This window comes from Panthera onca, chromosome C1 (genome assembly GCF_046562875.1).
Source record: "Panthera onca isolate mPanOnc1 chromosome C1, mPanOnc1 haplotype 2, whole genome shotgun sequence".
Classification (NCBI taxonomy): Eukaryota; Metazoa; Chordata; class Mammalia; order Carnivora; family Felidae; genus Panthera; species Panthera onca.
The window spans coordinates 203,912,152-203,928,181 of record NC_138346.1 but is presented as its reverse complement, the minus strand read 5'-3'; the positions used below and the strand labels follow the sequence as shown (position 1 = coordinate 203,928,181).

Sequence of the window (16,030 nt, the reverse complement as noted above, 5' to 3'; positions counted from 1 at the left end):
TCGTTCGGGCCCCTCCCGCTCCTCCTCGGCTCTCCCTTTAGCCTGGGAAAAGAGCCCGCCTCCTGACCCATAAGGCCCTGGGCCGGAAGCTCCACTTTCTCTTCCTGTCCTCCACCATGGCGGTGAGTAGCTGAGCCCTCGGTTTGCTTCCTTTCATCCGCCTTCATCCACGGCCGGCCGAGCCCGCGGGAGCTGCCTCGTCCGCGGCCGGAGGAGAAGGGAGCCCGCAGTGCTGGCCGTGCCGAAACTGGCAGAGCCATGCGGGCGCAGGGCGCGGAGCTGAACCCTGTCGCCTCCCCTCCGCTCTCTCAGGAGCGGGCTCGGAGCAGGCGCCGGGAGGGCTCAGAAGCATAGCCCGTAGGCTGCAGGGAGGGCGAGCGGAGCGAACGGAGGGGCTGGCACGCGGTGTCAGGACCTGTTGCCCGTTCTGAGGACTTGAGACCTCCCCGGCGCTGGGGAACCTCAGCCTGTTTGTCCGCTTGGGGAAGGCGCTCGCCTTCTGCCGCAGCCGCTGGGCTGCTTCGGAAGGGAACGGGGACGTCGCACAACCACGTGTTTCCCGTTTCCCCAGCTTTTCGATTCAATTTTCTCCCGCATTAGCTTTATAATGGGGACGCGCTCCGACACCTTACGCGTTGAGTCCCTTGGGCTTCATCCACTGCCTGTAATTTTAACTCCCGATACCCGTCCTCTTAAGTTTCCATTCACCCGTTCCGTGCGTCGAGGAAGAGACCAGATCCCGCGCTGCCTGCCTTGGTGCCTCCCAGACTTTCTTGAACCCTTAGGGCCTTCGTTAGGAATGGGGATGAGCAGAGATCGGAAATGCTGTGTATCCAAATGCTGGACTCGCAGCTGTGGCGGGGTTGTGCGTTGACTGCTGCGCTTCCCGTGTTGCAGCAGGATCAAGGTGAAAAGGAGAACCCCATGCGGGAACTTCGCATCCGCAAGCTCTGCCTCAACATCTGTGTGGGGGAGAGTGGAGACAGACTGACCAGGGCAGCCAAGGTGCTGGAGCAGCTCACAGGCCAGACCCCTGTGTTCTCCAAAGGTGAGCAGTGGCAGTCAGGGGAGAGGGCCGGTGGCCGAGTATGCCTGGGTGTTTCCTAATTTACCTGGTTTCCAGCCTGTTGAGGGCCCGTTTTGCAAGTGACAGTTGGTATCCCTCAAAAGCATTGGCTTCCTACAGTACCCCAGACATATCCTCGTTTCAAAATTGGTTTGGGTGTTGGGATACCAGGTTTTTAAGTTAGGAGGGATGAAGCTAGGACTGGTCCAGGGAGAGATTTTACAGACAGAGTGGAAATGTTGGGAATACGGTAAATAGTATTTGGCTTGATTCACATTTAGAATTTAGGGGCTGCATTAAGAACAGAGTTGTGTGGGGCACCTGGGTGGCTCAGTGAGTTAAGGAGTAGACTCTTGATTTCTGCCCAGGTCATGATCTCGTGAAATCGAGCCCTGCGTCGCGCTCCATGTGCTGCTTGGGATTCTCTCCCTCTCTCTGCCCCTCCCCTGCTATGCGCGTGCTCACTTGCACTGTCTCTCAAAATAATAAGCTTTGTTTTTTTTTTTTGTTTTTTTTTTTTCAACTTTTTTTTTTTTTTTTTTGTTTTTTTTTTAATTTTATTTTTGGGACAGAGAGAGACAGAGCATGAACGGGGGAGGGGCAGAGAGAGAGGGAGACACAGAATCGGAAACAGGCTCCAGGCTCCGAGCCATCAGCCCAGAGCCTGACGCGGGGCTCGAACTCACGGACCGCGAGATCGTGACCTGGCTGAAGTCGGACTCTTAACCGACTGCGCCACCCAGGCGCCCCAAGCTTTGTTTGTTTTTAATGTTTATTTTTGAGAGAGAGAGAGTGCAAGCGGGATTGGGGCAGAGAGAGAGGGAGACACAGAATCCGAAGCAGGCTCCAGGCTCTGAGCTGTCGGCACAGCCCGACACTGGGCTAGAACCAACAGACCGTGAGATGACCTGAGCTGAAGCCAGACGCTTAACCGACTGAGCCACCCAGGCGCCCCTCAAAATAAATAAACTTGAAAAAAAATAATGTAAAACACAGGGTTGTGTACCTAGACTAATGGGGTTCAGCTCGTAGCTCCATCACTTGCTGGTCTGACTTTGGCCTTTTTGGGTCTCAGTTTCCTCATCGGCCTGAAGGGGATGTTAATAAGCTTGTGATGGATAGAGTGAATGAATTGTGTGAAATGCCTGCTGCCTGCCAAGCCCAGTGTAGATACTACCACTGTGTTGATTTTTTTGTTTTTGAAGTTTCATTGCTTTAGGATACTGGAATATGGCAAGTTCATGGGTTCAGAGCCTGCCTCTTATTTGGGGCACATTAACCTCCCAGAACTTCATCTGTGATAGGAGGATATTACAATAAGACTTTAGAGAATGTTAGTTACTATCAATAATGTTTTGTTTAGAACACAATGGTCATACTCCTTTCTAGTGGCCTATTCTGGCCGTGTACTTGGCCCCTCCTGAGACTTCGACATTATGACTTGGAAGCTCTTAGTTGCTGAAGTTACGACTGAGTGACTTGGAATTGGAAAATCTATTTTCTGTGTTAAGGATGAAACAGATGTGGGTGACACCGGTTAGAATGCCACCACTTAGGATGTGGATGGATGCTTCATGTCTCTTAGACCTGGAGATGATGTTCTGGGGAAGAGGTGAGTGGGGTGGACGTGTGATACCTGACTCCCTGTTTCTCCCTACCTGCAGCTAGATACACCGTTAGATCCTTTGGTATCAGGAGAAATGAAAAGATTGCTGTCCACTGCACGGTCCGTGGGGCCAAGGCAGAAGAAATCCTGGAGAAAGGTCTAAAGGTGAGGCTGATGTCTGTGAATGATTTCTCTGGGTTTTCCTGTGCCCTTTACATGTTGGGAAAGTTCTACGAAATCTCCAGTTGTGACGTGATTTGTGTTGTGGGAAAATAAGATTTTATCCATGATCAAGTTAATCGAATCGTATCTCTGGGGTGCTGAGTGTTGTGGACTAAGCTAGTAATTTTGGGAGAATTTGAGTTGACACGGGGTGTAATTGCATTTTTCTCCTTAGGTGCGAGAGTATGAGTTAAGAAAAAATAACTTCTCCGATACTGGAAACTTTGGTTTTGGGATCCAGGAGCACATCGATCTGGGGATCAAATATGACCCAAGCATTGGTATCTATGGCCTGGACTTCTATGTGGTATGGATATTTAATCTTTTCCACTCCTGGTCTGTGAGGAGAGTAGACTCTGCCTACTCCTTTATTTCGTATGTGCTATCTTGATGTTACGATGTTGGATTGAAGCTTTGAGTGTTGTCTGCTTTGTGTTGTCCCCCCTCGGGAAGATGTGCCTCATCTGTGGCAGGTGTAGGAATACAACACTGAACTAGATAGACAGGATGCTGCTATTGTGAAGATTATAGTCTAGGATCTAACAAGCACCATTACGACTCAGAGGCTGGTGAAGGAACTATTCCACCCACTGAATTGAAAATTTGAGTGAGTTCTGGTGCTGTATTTGGCGTGTGGGTTGGCTGTACTAACTAAGGCCGCTCTTTCCCAGCTCCTTCCCAGCTCCTTCCCTTAGGGAAGGTAGGGTGGCTTCCATCCAGAGGATGTAGATACATGTTTGGTGATGTGGCTGTTTGCTCAGTCAGGATAGGGATTTCAATGTACAAATGACCATTTGTGTGTTTGTCCAACCATGAAACTAAATAGCAAAAACCAGAAGTCCTGACTAGTGTGGAACCTGAGTAATGGCAGCACCCGCATTAGATTTGAATATCCAAATGCTAAGGAGAATCAGGTGATCACAGGAAGTTTGGGAGAAGCAAGACTTTAAGAAGCACTTTTGAACTGAAGCAGAAAAAACGAATAACTATTTCTTTGTGCTTCTCAGAATCTGAAATTTTCTATAATGTATATATTATAGTAAGATTTTTTTTTTTTTTAATTTAATGTTCTTTTAAAAATGTGCTTTGGAGACTGGGGAGCGATGGTGGAGAATCCTTAGCTACCATTGGAAGTCAGGCAGGGAGGGTGGGAGGTGCTTGCAAGTTCCAGCCTCCAAAGCAGATATAAAGTGTGGTATGTTGTCCTGGATGCTGCTAACAGTTTTATGAGACCCTGAGATCGTGGGTCTCTTGCTCCAGAATTCGCTTGGGCCACCAAATGACTCTTGATGATCAGTCTCAAATGTGTGAGTCTTGTCCGTGTACTCTTGACTCTGAGCTGGCTAGGTGACTGTTGGTTATTCCTGGGACAGGTGCTGGGTAGGCCAGGTTTCAGCATCGCAGACAAGAAGCGCAGGACAGGCTGCATTGGGGCCAAACACAGAATCAGCAAAGAGGAGGCCATGCGCTGGTTCCAACAGAAGGTAAAGCTGATTTATCTCAGGTGAAGTGGTGGAATGTGGTGTTGGAGTTGGGATTTGGGGGTGCAAAATCCAGCACCATTTGGTGGGTAGTTTCTTTAAAGGTAGTATATTTGGGCAACTTGGCAAACGTGGGCTTCCAGGGTTGGTGGTTTGAACACCCAGAATCAGGCTTTCTCCCCACCCCCGTAAATGCAGGTCGTTGGAAGGGGAGGAATATGGCTTTAATAGCAGCCCCCTTTTCTCAGGGTCAAGCACGGTTTGAGCACAATGTAGTAGTTGTTAAAACTGGCCAGCTTCCTGTTCAGTCTAGAAGGGATGTGGGATTCAGAGCTGAATTCATGTGTCAGATTTGGAGTCTCAAGCGTTAGCCATTGCTGCAATCTTTGCTGTTGCCTCCTGTTGTGAAAAAATAAAATCTCTTCTCTTTCAGTATGATGGGATCATCCTTCCTGGCAAATAAATTCCCGTTTCTATCCAAAAGGCCAATAAAAACTTTTCAGTGAAATGTATATATTACTGTTGTGTGTTCTGTGAAAGGAGCCTGGCCATATTCAAGTCCCTGGACCTCAAGCCACTTAAAGCTTCAATGGGAATAGCTGGTAACAACCCTGTCGTCCTCTGGATGCCAGTGTTTCCTGGCAGATCGAAGCCTGAGTTCCGCAGCATTGCCTGTGCTCACCATACCCTTGTTATTAGGCTGTGGTGGTGGTACGGTAGTCACGTGGAAACTGATGTTAGAGGGGAGGGTATGATTGGGGCTGGGGTTTGAATATAGAGCCTTGGTTAAAGGTGGGATGCAGGGCTCCCATGTTTCAGGAAGCTCCCTCTATTCAGTAATTCTGCTCTTCACTAGAGATTATACCAGCACTTGCATCTGTTGAAGGAAATCACAGGTTTTGGCGTGTGATGCTTGGGATTAAATTTTGGTTTAACTGTTCAGATTCAGTTTTCCTTTAAAATGAGGATGTATAGGGTTGCTAAGGCAATAAAAGCAGAGAAGAGAATGGTCTTTGAGCCAAATTGGATGTGATTCCCTGTCCTCCTTTTTATCCACTATGTTACCTTAAACTAGTTAATCTCTGCCTCAGTTTCTCAATTGTATCATGGTGGCAAGTGATAGCCCTCAGAGGTTAAAGATTAAAGTTTAATACGTCTAGAATACTTAGACTTGTACCAGGCACACAGTGCTCAAAAAGGGTTAATTTTGTGTTTTGGTATATGAGAAATGTTACCTTTTATCAAAGTTTGCTCTTCCTTTGGTGTGAAAGTAGAATTTCCTTATCTTTTCCATGTCACTGAAGCAGTGGCATTCAAAAGCCACCATTTCTCTGACCATTAGACACAGTACTTGGTTGATGGTTCATAATTTTCAATTTAGGGTTTACATTTTGAGTATGTTAATTTAGTTCAATAACTTACTTGTGACTATTGAGTTCAGTTGTTCTCAGGCCACCTTTTCACTACCATTAAATGGTTCTAATTTGTTAGCTGCGTTTGTAGTTATTTTAAAACCCAGAGATTATTTGGTGTTTTTAAATTGTTATGAAAACATTATTTTTGTATTCCTGATAATAAAATCTTAGTGAGATCAGATACAGTTGCTTAAAGTGGAGAATCATGAAACGTGTTACCATATACTTTTTGTTTCACTTAAAATTTATCAGTATGCTTTCACTTTTCAGTCTGACTCTAGGGCTAGGGCTATCACCTTGTAAACAGTGAAACTTGTGTAGGAGTGATTCTTGTGGTTCAGCTTCATTTTTATAGGGGAGGACTTGATTTGTCCTAACTTCTATAATGAGAATAACAACTACAACTGGAATACACATGTGAGAACAAACTGTTGGTGAATATGTAGCTAACTAGTGCTCGTGGGTGCTAGCTGCCATGGCAAGTCAGTAATATGGTACAGAGATGGAGAGCATAATGCTTGTTTCATTTAAATAAAACAATTCAGAGGGGCACCTGGCTGGCTCAGTCATAGAGCAACCACGCCTTGATCTCAGGGTCGTGAGTTCAAGCCCCATGTCGGGCATGGAGCCTACTTTAAAAAGATAGATGGTTCCAGAAATACAGAATGTAGAAAATGAAAGGCCCTCTAATGCCACCACCGTCCTTGTGCACTTTACTGTTAGCCATTTGCCGTGTATCTGTATGTTTTTATGTTTATGTTCCTGTTTAGCAGTAAAACCTGCCTATCCTTGATTTGGTCCTGCCATGTTGTGTATTCAGTTGAGTTGAATCCCCATTTTATTTTGTTGTTATTATTATTATTATTATTATTATTTTTTTTTACTTTTTGAAAGAGAGAATCCTGCGAGGGGCAGTCAGAGAGTGCAGAGCCTGAGCTCAAGAACTGTGAGATCATGACCTGAGCCAAAGTTAGATGCTTAACCAACTGAGCGACCCACGTACCCCATGACTTCCCGTTTTAAAATGAAACTGCCTGGGCTCCTGGCCTAGTAGAAAAAGGACTCTTGGGAGTTTAGTGATCTGACCGGATTTTAGTCCCAGCTCTCAGTGGTATTCTGGGTGAGTCCTGGAACATGTGCCCTGGAGCAAGTAGGGAGATTTTTCTAACCAGTTTAGAGCTTCGGTGTTCAGAAAGCTTGCCCCCTGTCCTGGTTAGAAGCTTGGCTTCCAAACGGATGTCAGACTGTTGTCAGATTCACAACAGTTTGAGTTGGCATCTATTCACTTGTTGTTAAGTGGTACTGTTCCCTTGGGGTTTGTTAAAACTCTTGGGCCTCACCTCAGACCTACTGAATTAGAATCTGCTTTTTAACAAGATCTGTAGGTGATTTGTATGTGCACACTAAAGCCTAGGAACTACCCACATGCTAATGCCAAAACAGGGAGGGAGGACATAATACCTAAGGAAATTTCTTTAATAAATTTAGTTTTGTGAAGTTCTTGCTGTGTGGTTGTTTTTCTGATTTCTTCAGCTGCTGTCCATGAAAACATGGACTGACATTAGGTTGCCCTCTGCCCCATGTTACATTGTGGTTGTCTTCAGAATAAGGTTGTGTTCTAGCAGGCATCTGTTTGTATCCCAGTACCAGGCCAAGAAATACTGGATGCTACTTTGTTGAGTGAATGTTCTCTTCCTGCAACTATTGTTTACGACAGAGTTCTCAATCCAGGACAGTAATCTCCCCATTCTGGGGTATTTGAAAATTTATGAGGGAGGCCTTTCAATTATCCCTGTAAATAGGGCTGCTCTTGGTATTAGTGCCTATAGGTCAGGGGTGTCCAACATTCTACCATTCAAGATAATTGTACAGGTAGCTATGTGGATGGATACAGGGTGGTCACTGATACTTGAGCAGGTGATGGGGCCAGCCAGCTGTGCAAAGGCTTGAAGGTACGAGTGTGGTTGAGAAGCAACAAGGAGACTAATTAGAGAGCAAAAGTGGCAGTGAGTAGTAAGTAGATGAGATCAGGCTAGTGAAGGGCCAGATCGCAGCCTACCATTGAAGATTATAATTGCTGCAGCAAGACAGATTTTTAAAAGGAATCGGGGCAGAAACGGGGAAACTGCTTAAGTTGTACCAGAGTGCTTGGCATTTTCTTCCACATAGGATGACCAAAGGGGGGAGATCAAAATCCAGATAAGAGTAGTCTAGGGTTCTTTTTAAAGATGTGATCAACATTGTTCAGAATGGTGTATGTATATGGATATGTTATGGTTTTTGAGCTGGTTGGTAGAAAATACCAATCCCCACAGGACTGTGTTTATGCCAGATAACTTAAAAACACGTGATGATCAGAGGACTAAGGGCAGTAGGTTTTCTTCCCCCATTGGAAACTAGCAAACATAGCTCATGTTAACTTTCAACACAATTGAGAGGAAATGAGGTACAATTTTAATTTGTGCTTTTTTTTCTCAAGTGTATTCTCATATGATTATGCTGGCTTTGTAATATGCTGTCTTTATTTTTTTATCAAAAAAAGTTTTCATGTTTATTTTTGAGTGTCCGATGGGCAGAGAGAGAGGGAGACCATCCGAAGTAGGCCTCAGTCTCCAGGCTGTCAGCACAGAGCCTGATGTGGGGCTCAAACCCACAAACCGCAAGATCAAGACCTGAGCCAAACTCGAATGTTTAACCTGCTGAGCTACCCAGGTGCCCCCCCTTTTAAATTTTATTTTAATGTAATATGCCATCTTTTAGAGGTCTAGGATATGTTGCCTTATCTGTACAGCCAGTGCTAAATAATTGGAATGTTAGTTCCATAAGACTGCTCCATGCCCCAGTACAGGCTCTCTCTTGTTTTGGCTGACTGTGTGGTATCTGTAAGGTCCTTGCATATTATCTGATGCAAGTTATCTGATGGTGTGGTATAGTTGAGAAATGTGATCTGTTTTCTGCTCTGCTTCCCCTGCTAGCATCATGACCATAGGCAGGTGACACAAGGCAAATTGCAAGCTCTCTGGCCCTCTAGAACAGAATGGCCTGCTAGATTTTGTGTATGACCCCTTATCTTCTCATTTTGTGCTTTTGCCTTTTTGTGCAGTTTAACCACCTGCTAGTCCCAGTCTGTTCAACTTCACATGTAGGTTGTGCTCTGGACAACTGGTAGGTAAAGACCACAGTGAGTAGGCTGCTAGTGGCTGAGTCCGGGCTTTCTAGGGGAGTGGCAAGTTCAGGGCCTTGGAACCACCACAGGTAGTTGAAGCTGCCAGTCACTAGGGACCTCACTGGTGCCTGGGGGTACAGAACCACTTGCAGAGCAGCTTGTTATGGAAACGGCAGTGTGTGGTTGTCAGAGGGGAATCCAGCTTAAGGCACCCGGGGGGCACCAGGACAGAGCTTCACTCTGCTCAAGGTGCAGGAAGGCTAATGTTTTCACAAACCTGAACAAAAGTGATCAGTTGTGATTGTATCAGTTGAGGACCTTATATAACATGAGTTTCAGGTGTTATGTAATTACATTTATCATTACTGATTTAATTTGCTTTTGGATTAATATGTCAGTAGTTACTTAGAGTTTGAAGTAGCTTGGAAGGCAAAGGCATTCAACAACTTAAAGAAGAAATGCTGTTCTAGACTCCCCTCAGTTACCCTGCTGAAAGTACTGCTCTGATAACAAGAATTCTAACCCTTTTTAATGCCATGGTAACTGCCCCTGAAAGTGTTTTCCTACAACAGATTTCTATTTTTTGCTTTTAAAGATTGGTTCTGTTCAAACATTACATGGTATATCATAGTGGATAAGAGCACAGAATTTGGGGGCGTGGGGAGATGCCTGAGTGGCTCAGTCAGTTAAGCATCTGACTTGATTTTGGCTCAGGTCATGATCTCACTGTTCATGAGGTCGACACATCAGGCTCTGTGCTCACAGCAAGGAGCCTACTTGGGATTCATTCTCTCTTTCTCTCTGTCCTTCCTCCTGCTCTTTCTCAAATAAACATTAAACACACACACACACACACACACACACAATTTAGAATTTAAGCATCTCCAGTATGTTGCAGGTCCCTGGCAGATAGCATAGGGTCAATTCCATGGAGAGTCCCACTAACTGCCAAAGCAGATAGTCATACGATGGTGGTTGCTCTGGGAGTGGTCATCCAAGCAAACTCCAGGGGAGAGGCATGCTTTCATGGAAGTTGGTCAGGATTCTCTGACAAGCACCTATTAGTGCATTTCATTTTCATAATTCTGTGAATTGTTACAATGATTAAGACAGAGAAGCACAGGGAAGTGAATCACAGTAGTGGTGATGGAGCCAGTCTTCAGACAAGAGGGTCCAGATTCTAGCTCCTCCAGACATACCTTTTTGTACAGTTTAGCTCTTAAGTAATAAGGCTAAACCACACATCTGCCCCTTGAAATATACTTCCGTCAGTTTTTCCCTGAAATTCAGGTGACCGACTACAAAATGCTGTCCATCACTCTAGCTTGTGTCCCCCAAGTCCCCCAAGGAGGGTCAGCACTCAGAATTGGAGTTGGTCTTTACTTGTCAACAGTTGAGTCTATAGGGACAAACACCCAGGTGCCCCCAAGTTACAATTAAAGGAAGACAGTTACTCAAAATGGGGAGTGTGGACATGTTGTAACTGATATTCTGTAATCTCTCAGGAGACTGTGTCTCACTGTTCGCGGTGTCTAACCTTCCAGACCAGCTGGTTGCTCGGATTGGGCACAGATAGCAACATGGCCACTTACTACCTGGGTGAGACCTTAGGCCAGTCAGCCAGCCTTTCTGGGCCTTGGGTCTTGTGTAAAATAAGTCAATACCTGCCTTGTAGGGTTATTTTCAAGAGTTAAGGTAGTATGTATAAATCAGTTGGCATATAGCAGGAACTGTTGTGAGTATGTAAATGTCCTGCATAGAACCATTTGTGTGCCATGGTAGGCTTAAATGTAAGTTTTACTCTGGGGTTTGAGTGCTACTCTTTCCTGGTACAAAAAAAAAAAAAAAGATGAGGATGGGGGTATTTCCTCCAAAGTTACTGAGTAGGCTTGGGTTCAGGGGATTGTTTGCTGGACTCCCCTTCTTTCAAGAAGTCCCTAAAATCTGAAGAACCGGGCTTTGAGGGGATGCCTGGCTGGCCCAGTCAGTAGAGCGGGTGACTCTTGATCTCAGTTGTGGGTTTGAGCCCCACGTTGGGTGCAGAGATTACTTTAAAAAGTAAAATCTTTAAAAAAAAAAAAAAAGAACCAGGCTTTGGAAGTGACAGCAACTTGGAGAGGGACCACTTACAGCTTCCTGTCTGTTCAGTTCAGGATTTTTCTCTCTCGTCATTCATTCAACGTGCCTGAGTGCTTACCTAGGTAAAGCACAACCTTGAACCAAACAGATACTGTCTTTGCTGCTAAGTGAGCAAAAGGTACGCGTTCCTTCTCCTTCCCCCACTTTTCAGGTAGAAAAAAATCCAGTGCCCTCTCTAATGTTATAAATAGGAAAATAGATTTCTGCCCAATATGACAGTAGAGTGATATTAACTGTGCCTTTCCAAATCATTCCTTATGGCCACTACAAAAATGAGAGGCCGAGATTTGTTCCCCCTGAGGGAATTCTACCCCCTGACCCCACTCCCCAGTATTGAAGAGCACTGGATAAGTTCACAGAGCACAGTGCTCTATGTGTGGGCTAGGGCCGTCTGCATTAGTTACCTGTTAAAAATGCAGATTCCTAAGCTCCACTCACACTTGAACTTAGAGGAGCTCAGAAATTTGCATTCTTACACAGGGAAGGTTAAGGTTCATTGTTCTCAACAGCAGTGGCTTTCAAAGTTTTTTTAAACCACAGTCCACATAAAAACTGAATATGTTACCATTATGCATATACTCGCTATTGAAAAATGGTTCATGAAGCAATATCCTTACCATAGGCCATGCATTTGCGTTTTATAGTCTTTTGTGTGTATATATTTTTTCCTAATGCTGGTTCTAACCCGTTAAATATGCAGTTTAAAAAATGTTGCTCTACAGTGTAGTCAAACGTGTCTCAATAATAAAAGCAGAACTTCTTAGCTAGAAGAGCCCTCAGTGATCATCTGAGTCAGCAGTCCCTGAGACCTAATCCTTGCCGAGTGCTGCACTGTTAACAGGAAAATCACGTGAAATATTTATTTAAAATACAGAGTCCGGGCCCCAACCCCAGAAACCTTAGAAAAGAACACAGGAATATATTTTCAGTCAGCTTCCTAGATGATTTGTACGCACAGCCAGATTTTAAGATTGTAGGATACAACCCCTGCTCTGTGAAGTCCCTTTAGAGTGGTAAAGGATTTGAATTTGTCTGTGCTGTAGAGAGGGCAGAGTTTCTCAATTTGTATATCACCTTCAGATTATTTATGAAATACTATTCACCAGATGTTTTCCTTAAAAGTCCTAAAAGAACCTGTCACTACTGAACTTACAGACTTGACATGTTTATTATATTAACATTTTTTAATGTGCTAAAATAAACCTGTGAACTGTCTAAAAACATGTGTCCTGCTAAAATCATTTATTCAATAACTTTTTTGAGTGCCCACTAGATGCTTAGCACTGTTAAGGTACTTAAGGTAGATCAGTGAACAAAGACCAAGACCGCTGCCCTCATGGAGCTTCCCTTCTAGTGGAGGGAGATGGACAATGAACAATCACGAGTCAATCATATGCCATAAGATGATGTGTGCTGTGGGAGAAAAGAAGGAGTAGGGTAAGGGGTAGGGAGGGCTCGTCGTGATAGGCCTCACTGAAAAAGTAAGGTTTGAGAAGACTTGAAGGAGCTAAGAGTTGGCCAAAGGGATCCTTGAGGAAGAGCTTCCCAGAGACGGATCAGCCGGAGGAGGTGGCAGCACAGCAACCAGTATGGCTATGGCAGAGCGAGAGAGGATGAGGTCAGAGAGCTAAGGGGGCCGTGGGGGGCAGTTTGTGTAGGGCTTTGTAGGCCATTAGAAAGACCCTGGCCTTTACTGGGAATGAAACGAATCACTCTTCCCAGAGTTGTGAACAGAGGCATCACATGATCTGACTTCCACTTAAAACTAACTGCTGGGGGGCACCTGGGTGGCTCGTCAGTTAAGCATCGATTTCCGGCCCAGGTTGTGATCTCGCAGTTCATGAGTTTGAGCTCCACATCAGGCTCTGCCCCTCCCCTGCTCATTCTCTCTCTCTCTCTCTCTCTCTCTCTCTCTCTCTCTCTCTCCCCCCCCCCCCCCCCCTCAAAAATAAGCATTAACAGCAACAACAAAAAACAACTAACTCTGCTACATTGAGACTGGAATTTGGGGGGCCTGGGCAGAAGCAAGAAAATTTAGTAACTTAATCCAGGCAGTCAGGTTGGCTCTGACAGGGTGGGAGCATTAGAAGTGGTGAGAAATGGTCGGGTAATGGATACTTTTTAAAGGTAAACCATTAGGACTTCTTTGTTTTGTTATTACATTAAGATTTCTTTGGGGCGCCTGGGTGGCTCAGTCGGTTGGGCGGCCGACTTCGGCTCAGGTCATGATCTCACACTCGGTGAGTTCGAGCCCTGCGTCGGGCTCTGTGCTGACAGCTCAGAGCCTGGAGCCTGTTTCGGATTCTGTGTCTCCCTCTCTCTGATCCTCCCCCGTTCATGCTCTGTCTCTCTCTGTCTCAAAAATAAATGTTAAAAAAAAAAAAAGATTTCTTTGAATGTTTGAGGGATATGAGAGAAAGAAAAGAATGACTAAAATTTCTGACCTAAGCATTAGGTAATACGAAGCCGCTGTTAATTCAGATGAGACAGTATGTAAAGTAGATTTTACAGAAAACTAGGAGTTCCATTTTGAACGTGTTTAATCAAGGTGGCTATTAATCATCTAAGGGAGATGTTGAGTAGGCAGCCTGGAGGCTGGAGTTCGGGCTGCAGATACGTGGGGTGTTCAGTGTAGAGATACCCGAATTTACAGTCTCAAGACCAGGTGAAATCATAAGACAGTGAGTGTGAAGAGGCCCGGGACCGAACCTCAGGGTATTTCAGCATGAGGACGGCTGGGAAAAGAAGAATTGATTGGCCAAGGAGACCAAAGAGGAGGGACCGGGCAAGTTGGAGAAAAGGCAAGTGTTTGGTATCCTGGGAGTCAGGTGAGAGTGTGGTGGAGGAGGGCCGGATGTGCTGCTGACGCATCAGGTAAAACAAGAAACTTGGGTTTCCCTAGTGACCGGGATTGGAGCGGTGCTGGAGGGGGATAGGAGAGTGGGCTGAGAGAGAGCAGGAGGACAGTGACTGGAGACAGCTTATAGAAACAACCCTGACGAGTTTTGCTGCCCAAGGGGACAAAGGTGGGAGAAACAATTTTTTTTCCAGTGATTGAGAAAATCCAGTAGAGAGAAAAATTGCTGTGGGTGAGGGGGACACTTGCTGTAGCAACAGCCTTGACTAAGTGAGAGAGTTTAGATTTGGACGGCAGTGTGGCTGGGGCACGGTAGTAAGCTGGGAGGCTGCATATGTGGGTGCAGATGTGTATGTGGGCGATGGAGATGTATGGAAGTTCTCTTCCGTGTGAAGGGGGGGGAAAAGAACAGGGGAAGAGGAGTGGGAGGGTTTCCGCACCAGGTACGGGGGGCACCGCTGAAGGACAGGAGCCCTGCAACAGCGCCCACAGGCGAAGAAGCAGGTTTGAGAGGTAAAGAGCTGTGTTTGAGATCACACAGCTGGTTAATGGCAGAGCCAAGCCTAACCCAAATTGCCTAGTCTCCTGGCCTGGTACTTGATAGATCCACGTGGAACTGATCTTTTCCAAGATAGGATTCTCTTGGCTCTCCTGGTAGCATGTCAACCTGCAGGACTATTCCGAAAATAGAGAGCTACCCTGTGAGCAGCCCTCTCTCTCTCTCTCTCTCTCTCTCTCTGTCTCTCTCATCTCTGCTCTTGGTGTCTCCATTCTGTCTTGGCGGTCTTCTAGCCCTGCTCTGTATTTTTGTCCTCTGGATCAGTGATGATCAAACTGAAGAGTGCATCAGAGTCTCCTATAAGATTTGTAAAACCTAGATTTCTGAGACCTCACCCTCAGAGTCTCTGATTCAGTAGATCTGGCCTAAGAATTTGCATTAAAAAAATTTTTTTTTTCATGTTTATTTCTGAGACAGAGACAGAGCATGAGTGGGGGTGGGGCAGAGAGAGAGAGGGAGACACAGAATCGGAAGCAGGCTCCAGTCTCTGAGCTGTCAGCACAGAGCCCGATGCGGGGCTCAAACTCACAAACAGATCATGACCTGAGCCAAAGTTGGTCACTCAACCAACTGAGCCACCCAGGCGCCCCTAGAATTTGCGTTTTTAACACATTCCCTGGTGATGTTGAAGCTACTGATTGAAGAACTATGCTTTGAGAACCACAGAGCTAGACTACACATTTCTCCATTGAGTTGAAGTTTGTGAGCTTGGAAAGCATCTGTCCTCGTTTGTGTCTTAGGAAAACCTCCCACTGACTGTGTTCTAAGAATGTTTGCTGAACTCGTTCATTCATCAAATTTATATTGAATACCTGGTGGCTATATGTTGGGATCTGGGAGATAACAGCAATGGAAGACTGTCTCTGTCCCCAAGGAACTAGCGTTTTAGTGAGGGAGACAAATGAATAAGTCCAACAATATGCTTCAATTATTCCCCCCAGCTTTCCTGATGTATAATTGACAAATAACTGTCTATAATTAAAGTATGCAGGGTGATGATCTGATCTGTGTACATATTCTGAAATGATTCTTACGGTCAAGTTAACAGCCGTTACATTAATCCAGTGAATTAACAGCCATTACCTCACATAGATATGTATTTATTTATTTTTGGTGAGAACACTTGAGTGTACTTCTCTCCTTTTATTCATTCCAGTACTGCTTTTAGTGTTTGTATTTTTGCCATATCTGGGTATGACCTGTATTATTACCTAATGTTTACTTTACATGGACCTTGTTAACTTTACATCTCTACATTCTACTGTAAATGGAACATGAGCATCACTAGCTGCTTGCTGAAGGCTCTGGGCCTGAGGCTTGCTCTGCTCAAGGGTAAGTGGCAGTGGCTAGAGAGCTGCTAAAGAGAACTGTGATGGCTTCCTGCCCCTGAGCATTTACACGCGCAGGCAAGCTGTTCGCAGCTCCCGTGATCCTTCGCATGACCCCATTTATACTATTTCTCTGTATAGTACAGGTGGAGAGGCTGAGGCACAGAGAAGTCAGTCGGCCACTATGTGGC

The 16,030-nt window shown here is 45.4% G+C and overlaps 1 protein-coding gene across 1 annotated transcript; it reads left to right on the top strand.

Annotated features, from left to right (window-relative positions):
- Positions 1 to 26: 26 nt before the first annotated feature.
- Positions 27 to 4,887, top strand: RPL11 (ribosomal protein L11). The gene is made up of 6 exons (XM_060624637.3): positions 27 to 122; positions 898 to 1,048; positions 2,731 to 2,837; positions 3,070 to 3,201; positions 4,268 to 4,378; positions 4,809 to 4,887. The coding sequence occupies exons 1-6, from the start codon at positions 117 to 119 to the stop codon at positions 4,836 to 4,838; spliced, it is 537 nt and encodes a 178-aa protein (XP_060480620.1). The 5' UTR covers positions 27 to 116; the 3' UTR covers positions 4,839 to 4,887.
- Positions 4,888 to 16,030: the final 11,143 nt, after the last annotated feature.